Below are 11,545 nucleotides of genomic sequence, written 5' to 3'. Positions count from 1 at the left end.
CTGGCTGAGCGAGGCACGGGAGCAACACCAAGGGTTGCGATCCCGTTGCCGGTCCCCAGTCTGGTGTGGGGGCAACACTGAGGGTTGCAATCCATTGCCAGACACGGAAAAAGACAAAAAAAAAAAAANATTATGATAGCTATGTAAAAAATTCTTTATCAGTTGGAGATTCATACTAATGTGTTTACTGGTAAAGTAACATGATAGACATTAAAATACTCCAGGAAAAAAGTGGAGATGGGGAGGTGGTAGATGAAACAAGTTTGGGAAAATATTGATAATTATTGATACCGGGTGTTGGGTACGTGAGTGATCATTGTACTGTTCTCTCTACTTTTGTACATTTTTAAAATTTACGTGATGGAATGCTTTTAAAAATTCACCTGTAAAATACAGTACCCAAAACAAGAAAGACATCATAAATATATTTGAAAATCTGGATGAAGTGATCAATTTTATAAAAAATATAAAGGACCAAAATTGATTCTAGAGGAAAATGAAAATCTAAACAGGGGAATTTACCAAACTTTATGTGTGAATAATTTCAACACTGTTTAAATTGTCCCAAAGCATAGAAAAAGAAGGAAATTTTCCAAAGTCTGTTTTTTTCTTTTAATTTTTATTTTGGAAAATTTCAAGATTTCAGTATTATATTGAGGCCCAGTGTACCCATCATCCAGATCCACAGTCCTCAACATGTGGACAGTTTTGCTTTATTCTCTCATCCTGGCACTGCTCCCTGACATTGGTTTATTTTGAAGCAATCATCAATCATTATATCACCATATTCTCTTTGTAAAATGAGTATTACTTTGATTCCAACACCTAAAGATTGTACAAAACAGAGAGTTTTTCATGCAAAAACAATAAAATATTAGCAATCAGAATCCAACATCATATTAAAAGGATATTAAATCATGACTGAGAGAGATTTATTCCAGGAAATCAAGGATGGCTAAATATTAGTATATTTATTAATATTATTTATTATTAGGTAGATAAGCATCTCCATAGTTGCTAAAAAGGCATTTGACAAATTCAACATTCATAAAATAGCAATAGATAGATACTTCCTTAATATGATAAAATATTTGTCTTAGCCAAAAGCAAGTATCATGCTTTATGGAAAAAATGTTAAAAATACTTCCACTAAAGTGAGGAACAAGACAAGAATATTCCCCATTATTATTTTTTAAACTTTTTAATTAAAGTATAAATTATATAAAATTTTTCATTGTTATTATTTAACATTCTATTAGGGGACTAACCTATGCAATTAGGCAATAATAAGAAATTAGAGGCATATAAATTGGAAATGAAAATATTTACAGATGGTATAACTGTATACCCAAAAAACCCAGAAAAACAAACTAAAAAAACTACTACAAACAAAAAAGAATTCAATAAGATATTTCAGTACAATGTGAATAAGCAGAAATCAAAACCTTTTATATGTATACTCAACAACCAGTTTAAAGACAAAAGGAAGAACTGCTACTTTTGGCCCTGATGGAACAACAAGGACTAGATTTACCCAATGGTTTTTAGACATTGAACAACAAAAGACAAAAGGAAGAACTGCTACTTTTGGCCCTGATGGAACAACAAGGACTAGATTTACCCTAGCAATGGTTTTTAGACATTGAACAACAGGCAGTGCGGGACACTGATTTTCAGAAAAACAAATTAAGGAAGCCCTGTGATTGCAGCAGCTTACTGTCTGGAGAGAGTTTCAAGACTTTAGTGCAGGAAAGGAGCACTCAGATAGAACCCATCAGTCTTTCTGAGTTGCGGAGACAGAGTTCAGAATTTGAAAAGGCCAAGGTGGTTAGAATGCATAGAGTTGAGAAGGGAGAGCTAAAGAAAGAGAGAGAGTTCCAGAAGTCTGCAAGATGTTCCCCTTAAATTTTAATCTGAGAATTGATAAGTATATGTGGGTGAGGAAACTACTGGAGGCTGGGGAAAGAACTACCAGAAAGGAATAGGCAAAAACATTTCTGGAGCTCACATAGCACTGGAAATAGTTCATCTTCTCACCATCTAGAATGGAAAGATCTCCTAACACATTGGACATCTGAGTAGTAGAGTACTCAGAAGGTTATTACCTCAGTAATGGGCCCAAATAGTCCTAGACTAAAGGCTGCTCTGGTCTACCCTAAGAAAACTTAAAAGAAGCTTGAAAGAATCAAACTGTTTTGAAGTAGTTTAATTGAATCTCAGAACAAAGTCCAAAAATATTTAAAGAATCCAAAAAGATCCAGTGCCCAACAATATAAAATTCACAATGTCTGCATCCAGTCAAAAATCACCAGGCATACAGAGAATCGGGTTAAATATGACATATAATGATGAAAAAAAAAGCAGTCATAGAAACAAATCTAGAAATATATAGATGATGGTAGACAAGGATGTTTCTGTGTATTAGTTATTTATTACTACATGAAAATTTTCCCTAACTCTTAGTGGCTTAAAGCAACAAACATTTAGTATTTCACAGAGTCAGGAATCTGGAAGTAGTTTAGCTGGGTGATTCTAACTCAAAGTCTCATGAAGTTACTGTCAAGCTGTCAACTGGAGCAGCAGTCATGTGAGGACCTGACTGAGGCTGGAGGATTCCAAACTCTCTCTCACTTGGCTGTGTGAAAGAAACCTCAGTTCCTCACTGCATGGGCCTCTCCATATGACTGCTTAAGACAAAGCAGCTGCCTTCGTCCAGAGCAAATGGTCTGAAAGGGAAAGAGAGAGTGACCAAGATGGAAGTCACATTGTTTTCTATAAACATATCTCAGCAATGGCATGCCACATTCAGGTGGTCACACAGACCAACCCTGGTACAGTATGGGAGGGGATTGCCTACAGCTCTGAATATCAGGAGGTGGAGATCATTGGGGGCCACTTTGGAGATGGCTGCCACACTTCATAAGTTCAAGAAGGCAGAAGAAAACATGAGCATTTTAGGGAGAGTAATGGAAGATCTTAAAAAGACCCAAATTGAACTTTTAGAGATAAAAAATGCAATGGATAAAATGAAAAATATACTGGATGGGATTAACATGTATTTTGAAGCTCTGTTATTAAGTACATAAATGTTTATGATTGTTATATCCTCTAGATGAACTGACAACGTTATTGTTATGAAATGATCCTCTATCTCTTGCAGAATTCCTTGGTCTGAAATCTACTTTGTCTGCTATTATTGTAACCACTCTGGATTTCTTTTGATAAGTCTTATCATAATATATCTTTTTCCATCATTTTAAACAAAAATTACTACTAAAAAGAGAATCAATATAATTGATGCAGATTAAATCTAGTCATTTCTCACCTCGAGGATATAATTTTTTTTCTGTTTGATTCAGACCTGCCAGCTTTTTATAAATGCAGCAGTTGACTCCCCTGCAATTGATTACCACATATCTCTAGCACAGAGTGCTTTGCAAATCTGTCTCACACATCCTGAGCTACAGAATGAAATTTGCTGTCAGCTTATTAAACAGACAAGACGAAGACAGCCACAGAATCAACCAGGACCATTGCAGGTATATATTGATGCATATACATGTGATTTAAAATGATGTTGTTTTCCTGATTGTAAGAATGCTACACATTCAGCATAGACAGTTGGAAAATATTAAAAGTTTGAAAGGAAAAATAGCTATTAATATTTTGATTTATATCCTTTGGTTTATACGTTTATATATAAATGTATATATGTGTGTAGATATATGCACACTCAGTTTTTCATATTGCTAGAGTTACAGTGTGTATGCTACTTTTTTAAACAATAGGACAGAATCATTTCCCCTATATTCTTAAACATTCTTCAAAACATTAATGGTTGTATTAATATCAATTACTATACATTTAGATTTTTCCAGTTATTGCTTCTATAATAAATACCACTACAGTACAGTCTTTGAACATAAATTCTGTGTATAGGTCCAATGAATTCTTTTGACTCCATTTCTAGAATTTTCCTATATCTTCAACAATATTCAGTACAATTACATTTTTTTCCAGGTAAAAAGTGGTATTTCACTATTGATTTAGGAAGCATTTCCTTAATTATTAATGCAAGTGAACATATTTTTCAGGTGTTTTTTAGTCATTTGTATTTACTCTTTAATGAATGCCTATTTTTATCTTTGTGTATTAACTCCCTGTTAACCACAGGATAAAACAGAAATTTCTTACTCTCGCATGTGGGACTCTCAGGGTTGGGTCCAGGTTTTGTGGAACTTGAAGTTTACACAATTAGGGGAATGCTCTTTAAGAAAAAAAGTACAAAATATATTACTTTTGCACATTTTAAAAAACGTGGCCATGTAAACACAGTTGCTAGAGCTCATTCCAGGGCCTTGGAAGGGACCTGTGCACAAGAGGGGTTACGAAGCCTAAGCTTAATTTGCATCAAGAGCCTTTGTACTCTGGCTCCACTGGCCTCCTCTTCCACCACTTCCTGCCTCCAGCACACTGTGAATGAATAAACTCTCCCTATTCTTCAAACATGTCCTGCCTTTGCAATATTTTCCACCTTGCACCTGTTGCCTGGATATCCCTTCTTCCTTCCCACCTGTAGACTTTACAGTCCAGCCCAAGCAACATTTTCCCTGTGAATCCTTCCCTGACTCCCATAGTAGTTAGTCATTCTCTCCATTGGTTATACCTTAAAAAAAAATGAATACACAGTATTCCCATGTTGTATTACAAGTTACTGTTTAAATATATAACTGTCTCCTACTAGATGTAGGCTCCACAAGGGCAGGGACAGTGACCTATTCTCCCTTTCTTTTAAAACATTTTAAAAATTACTGAAGTTATACATAGTTAATGAAAAAAAAATTTTTTTTTTGAGACCGGCCGCACCGCGCTCAGCCAGTGAGCGCTGTGAGCGCACTGGTCATCCCTATATAGGATCCAAACCCGCGGTGGGAGCGCTGCTGCGCTCCCAGCACCGCACTCTCCCAAGTGCACCACGGGCTCGGCCCGAAAAAAATTTTTGAAAGAATACGTAACAAAGGAAAAATAAAAATCTCATATAATCCAGTTACCTAAAGATAATCTCTGTTAATATTTTTATACTTGTCCCTTATTTGTGTGCATGTGTATATATGTATGTGTGAGTAAATGGGTTTTGGTTGGGGGCATATGATTTTTTACTACTTTGCAATCTGCCTTTTTATTGGTGGCTGGCTGGTACCAGGCAGCTGAATCCTTGACCTTGGTGATATTACACTGCACTCTAACCAACTGAACTAACTGGTCAGCCCTCAATGTAAAGTTTTTGTTTTTAATGTGTTACAAATGCTCTAAACAGATCATGTATATGTGGAGGAAGTAAAACATCTTGGGGTTAAGAGAGACTTTCAACAGCCCATTGCTCTCCCCACCTCTGTCAGTCACACTCATTCTGACATGGATCTCTGACCGGCATGTAGTATCTAACCTACGGTGCTTCTCTTTGCCCAGGGCTGGCAGCTCTTGGCACTTTGTGTTGGGCTCTTCCTTCCCCATCATCCTTTCCTGTGGCTTCTCAAGCTCCACCTAAAGAGGAATGCAGATTCCAGGTGTGCAGAAAACTAACCAGCTGAACTGTTTATGGTGCTTCTGAAAGTCTACAATAAATCTTAAGTATTTAATAACCTGCCAGGTACATTTTCAGAAGAATGTGTAAAACAGGTATTAGTACTGGAAGGCTTTGCTTCTCATTTATGTGGAATTTGGAAAATATCTCTTTTGTTATATTAAAGCTCTTGTGGAAGATTGCAGTAAAAGCTTGAAAAATTGACAGAGTATTTCTAAGTGAAAAATCTACCTGCATTTCAAGTATTGTTAGTGGGTGTTCATTCAATAAAAGAAACTATTTTGTTTTCTTAGTTTTCCTTTTTACTGTTTTTCTCCACATTGAATTCTTTTATGTGGAAATCTTCCTGAGTGGTTTTTCCCCCTTTTATAATTGTATGTATTTGAATTACTTTGGAATTTTTACTCCCTTGAAGAAAACTTTACTCCCTTGAAAATCTAACTTCCAGAATGGCTTTCTTACAAGGAGACCCATGGCACTTAGCCAAGGCTCATCCAGGATCATTTTGTCCACTAAGAGTTTCATGTTAGGTTGCTTAAATAGATTCTGGGACTAAAACAAACAAACAAACACAATAAAACAAAAAAACTACTTGGAAGCAATAGGAAAATATCCTGCAGGTCATAATAGGAAAATATCCTGCAGGTCATAATCCTCTGTGATCAAGGTCATATGATTTCATATGCAGTCACTGAGGAGCCCCTAGACAAAGGGTGACATTTTAGGGTCTGCCTAGAAGGCACTGGAATACAAACATACTTAGAGGTGTTATCAATCTGCTTTTATAAACATTATAAAAATTATATATAAAAAGTGAGGGCAAATAAGACCTCTATCTAACTTTTACATTTATTTACTCCAGCGATTTTGTTTAATGCGTAACATTTTTTAACAAGTGCATGTTTTATAAGAAGGAAAATATATTTTTATTTTTGTTTGAAGACATTTTCTTGACATGTTCAGCAGTGAAGCATTAGCTTTAGAAGACAACACTGCCACATCATGTTTTTTTTAAAGTTGTCCTATACTATTCTTTATACAATTATTTTCTTTTTTCTTTTTTTTTTTTTTTGTCTTTTTCCGTGTCCGGCAACGGATCGCAACCCTCAGTGTCGCCCCCGTGCCGGACCGGGACCGGCAACGGGATTGCAACCCTCGGTGCTGCTCCCGCGCCTCGCTCAGCCAGTGAGCGGGAACCGGGCTGTATGTGGGATCCGACCCCTCGGGAGCACCGCCGCGCTTCCCAAGCGGCGCACTATAGCAGTGCGCCACCGGGCCAGCCCAATATACAATTATTTTCTTTTTTCTTTTTTTTTTTTTTTGTCTTTTTCCGTGTCCGGCAACGGATCGCAACCCTCAGTGTCGCCCCCGTGCCGGACCGGGACCGGCAACGGGATTGCAACCCTCGGTGCTGCTCCCGCGCCTCGCTCAGCCAGTGAGCGGGAACCGGGCTGTATGTGGGATCCGACCCCTCGGGAGCACCGCCGCGCTTCCCAAGCGGCGCACTATAGCAGTGCGCCACCGGGCCAGCCCAATATACAATTATTTTCTTTAAATTCATTAATATAATCACTATGTATTAACTATATAGTGACTGGTAATTTTAAATTCAGTTTGTGACTATAATAATACAATAAAAATGAAGAGTGCTTTGTGGGGACATTTGAGTGACTCAGTTACAAAAGTAAAGATGGAATTTGAGGAAGTTACAGCAGTGTAATATTATCTTTTTAATATTAAAAAAATTACTGTCAAAATTAGCACAGTACTTTGTAATAATATACAAGGGAAGCCTTCTTAATGGTTGCATTTATTGGGTTGTCTTAATTAAATTTACTCTTAGATTTTATCTTAAGTTTTGTATTATAGGACAGAATTTGGAAAATATGCCATTTACTGCCAGCGATGTGTAGAAAGAACGCAACAAAATGGAGATCGAGAAGCAAGACCCTCAAGAATGGAAATTCTTTCAACCCTTCTTCGAAACCCTTACCATCATTCTTTGCCCTTCAGTATACCAGTGCACTTCATGAATGGGATATATCAGGTAGGTTAGCCTTTTTACCCTAATGAAAACATGCTTAGTCAAGAATCCCATGTATAACCTCTGTGGAACAGGGAAGGGAGACTATCTACCTATCTTTGTCGGCAATTGGCAGTGATAAACATGCAGATATGTTAGATAGTCAATCAAAACAACTGAGTTTTGGAACAGTTTTGCTGAGGAGGATTCACACTAAAAACAGATTCATGCTGATATAAATAAGGGATGGATTTCTCTGCCATTATAGTTCTGATGGAGAAAAGCAAAAACATTTTGGTTGAGGTTTTTCCCCATCAGTGCACCTGCTAGGTGAGGAAATAATTATTAACATGGGGTGTGTACAATTTTAGTCTCTTTGAAAATCTCCAAATCTCAGGAATTATCTGGGAAAACTTCCCTGGGCCCTCCCAATTCTCAGATCTAGAGGCTTGCTTATTAACTGAAGCAAACATGTTCTAAAGCTAGCAATTAGTCTTTGTGGCCATAAGCCTTTTATCGCAGAATTCAGATACTTAACTGCCTATTAAAGAAACAAACATTAAATACATAAAAGTGTTCATTTATTTAAATGAATTTCTTGTTTATTTTCTTTAATTTGCTTAAAGATTGCATATTGTACTGTAGTTTTTGGTTTGCTTCTAATGGGTAAGCGTATTATCTCTGCAAGATGTTTATAGCTGTCAAATGATCTTTCCATTTTGAATTCACGTCTGTTGGCTGAAGCTGAGATTTCTGAACTCCTACAGCAAATTGAATACTGAGGCAGCCTTGTTAATTTTCTCCAGTGGAGCTTTGGGGAAAAAGTTAGAACACCTAGAGAAATATATGTTATCATTAATTATGCATCAAGTGTGCCATTTCCCCCCTGAAATCTCAGTTTGAAATGTATATACTTTTTATTAAGATAACTACTTTGTTATTTCTGTCTAGGTAGTTGGGTTTGATGCATCCACCACAGTGGAAGAATTTTTGAATACTTTGAACCAGGACACAGGAATGAGGAAACCAGCACAGTCTGGATTTGCATTGTTCACAGACGATCCTTCTGGCAGAGATTTAGAGCACTGTCTTCAAGGAAACATCAAGGTGAAACCCAGTCCTTTTAAGGAGCCAAACCCAACAAACAGCAAAGAAGCTACTCTTTATTATTTGCAAGAAGTTTAGGAGTTTTCCAAAAATTTAAGCAATCTGATCTTAACAATAAAAAAAAAAATAGGACTATGTTTCGAAGCCATGGAATTTTTAATACACAATGTACACACACATATACTCCATGTTAAAGAGAAGAAAAGGATTAATGATAATAATACTCTAAATATTAGGGTAATAAGGGTAGAGCTGTGGAAGAGCTAATAAAATGGCTTTCCACATTTTTTTTTATTCATTCAGAAATATTTATTGAACTATTTACTGTGTCCCAGGCGTTAGGCTGGAAACTGTCAGGAATACAAAAAGGACCAGAAATAGTTCCCACCCACATGAACTTATAATTTGCTTAGGAAACAGCAGCCTTATACACTGATAGCCTTAAACTAGGGATGAAAGTGATCAATGTTTTAAAAGTGCTGTGAACTTGCACAGAGGGAGAAATAAAGTTCAGCATTGGGAATTAGGGGATACTTGAAATGGACTTTGAAGGATGAATAGAAAATGGACCTGTGGAAATAAAGAAGGGATACACTGATAGCCTTAAACTAGGGATGAAAGTGATCAATGTTTTAAAAGTGCTGTGAACTTGCGCAGAGGGAGAAATAAAGTTCAGCATTGGGAATTAGGGGATACTTGAAATGGACTTTGAAGGATGAATAGAAAATGGACCTGTGGAAAATAAAGAAGGGATTTTTTTTTATAGTGAAATATAGATGTTTCCATCTAGGGATGGCAACAATTAGAAATATAGAATTACAGTACCACAGAGGACCTTAGAAAAACGGTCTACTTATTTTGCAAATGAGAAAACTGAGGCCTACAGAGGGAAATGATTTGCTAGAAATCAAATAGCTAGAATTGGTCTATAGACCTTTCCTTATATTATATTTCAGATTTATTTGGTATAACTTCAGTTATTCCAATCTTCATAAACTCAGAAGGTGGAAAAGTTGCTACTTCGGTGACCAAATTATGAAAAAATCCTTGGAATCTCCTTGTTTCCAGTCTCATGCATTAATATTCCTTTTTGAGTAATGCATGGCCACAGTCCAAAGTTAGTGTGTCCAAGAATGGACCAAAGAGTAATTTATAATTAAATCCTAAAGTCACGAAGATGCATAAAAACTGGAAACAAAAAGCATGTGTACATTTGGTGTGCTCATATTAATTGAAAATTTTCAGTCTACAAACACATTTGTCTTCAAAAAGATTTAAAAAGTACCATAAATCTCAGCTTTCTACTTCCCTTTTAGATTTGTGACATAATTTCTAAATGGGAACAGGCTTCCAAAGAACAGCAGCCTGGAAAATGTGAAGGAACAAGAACTGTTCGTCTCACTTACAAAAACAGGTGTGTAATACTGTATCCAAATGCCAGAGTATGAGTATACGGTATATTCAAATCATATACCTGTAATTTATCTTCCTGTTGAACAGCCTTGAAAGTTATAATGTTTATTTGTACGTTTGCTTTTCTGTAAATGATAACTCTGTTTCTATAGGAAAAAAAACTGTCACATAAAATATTGTTTCTAATTCTAGTCTCTTAGGGTCACGAATAAAATAAAAATATAAACTTAGACAAAGCTTATTTTAAAAACTATAAAAAACATGGTAGTTGATACAAGGATGGATTTTTCACTTTCAAATTTTCATTTAACACTACTACTACATTTTTTGATAAACACTGGATTTTCCAATACCCTACTGCAGATCTGTAGTAAGAAGAAATATTTATGTTTGCCCAAGTCTTTTAGAAATGATATATGTATATTCATTCTTTCTCATTCTTTCATATTCTTTCTCTTTCTCTTAGAGTTTATTGAGCTTCAACTATAAGGCAGTCAATTAGCTAGACACTCTGGGGAAAATGATAATAAAAGCAGACACAAACCCAGTCCCTGATCTTTTGTAATATACGGGTTAGTGAGGAAGACAGTTGTTAATCGTATACTCATGCTAATGGACATATAATTACCCATTAAGTTCTCTGAAGGAAAAGAGTACGGTACTGTGAGGGCACTCAGCGAGCGCCTGACCTAGACTGGAGACACTGGGAGGTGTCTTTGAGGAAATAATGCTTATGCCAAGGTCAGAGGGAGCTGGCAGTGGGAGCATCAAAATATATTGAAAAGGATGTTCAAAGGCCTGAAAAGGGAGATTGCACAGCTTGTTTCAGGAACTGAGAAAATGCCAGTGGAGCTGGAGCACATACCTTCTCAACAGATAAGATTTTAATATACTCTGGCATATGATCAGAAACCAGATCTTTTTCTCTTTTTTTAATATTTTCTTTTCTTCATGTATTAGCAGAAGGTGGTATTTAATAAACACTGTTAGCTGACCAGCTCTGACCAGCTCACATTACATATACCAAAATAAAGGTATTTTGCTGGTTTTATTCAAATTTTATATCCCATAAATTAAGGAAACTATAAAATGTTAGACCAAGAGCCTGGTGGAATTATTGGTGTAGTACTGAATTCTTTCAGAGGTCTACTTTTGGAAGATGTTCACAGACTTAAAATTGGAATGCAGGAAGTGAAGACACTGTCTAACATAAAAAATGCCTTTGATCCAGTTCAGTATTTCTTTTTCTAATAGCCTATTGCACAGAAATACCCACATAAATGGGCAGAGTATTCTGGTATGTCCTAGTATCTTCTTTGCCTTTTTTTTTTTTTTTTTTTTTTTTTTTTTGTAAAAAGAAAAAAAAAAATTTTTTTTAATAGGGGAATAGTTAAAAAAATGGGGGGAATTCGTTTTTT

The 11,545-nt window shown here is 36.1% G+C and overlaps 1 protein-coding gene across 2 annotated transcripts in view; it reads left to right on the top strand.

The window, feature by feature from the left end:
• The window catches only part of PLEKHH2 (pleckstrin homology domain containing, family H (with MyTH4 domain) member 2), a 53,201-nt gene that overhangs the window by 22,134 nt on the left and 19,522 nt on the right, over window positions 1–11,545 (top strand). For both annotated transcript variants that reach the window (XM_008590695.1, XM_008590694.1), the window contains exons 11-15: window positions 3,360–3,539; window positions 5,470–5,567; window positions 7,454–7,631; window positions 8,559–8,714; window positions 10,031–10,128. In XM_008590695.1, coding sequence (XP_008588917.1) covers window positions 3,360–3,539; window positions 5,470–5,567; window positions 7,454–7,631; window positions 8,559–8,714; window positions 10,031–10,128 — 710 coding nt within the window. The remainder of the gene's footprint in view (window positions 1–3,359; window positions 3,540–5,469; window positions 5,568–7,453; window positions 7,632–8,558; window positions 8,715–10,030; window positions 10,129–11,545) is intronic.

Source organism: Galeopterus variegatus, unplaced genomic scaffold, assembly GCF_000696425.1.
Source record: "Galeopterus variegatus unplaced genomic scaffold, G_variegatus-3.0.2 Scaffold6293, whole genome shotgun sequence".
In the NCBI taxonomy this organism is placed as follows: domain Eukaryota; kingdom Metazoa; phylum Chordata; class Mammalia; order Dermoptera; family Cynocephalidae; genus Galeopterus; species Galeopterus variegatus.
Note: the sequence above shows the minus strand (reverse complement) of the source record. Positions and strands in the feature narration are given on the sequence as shown.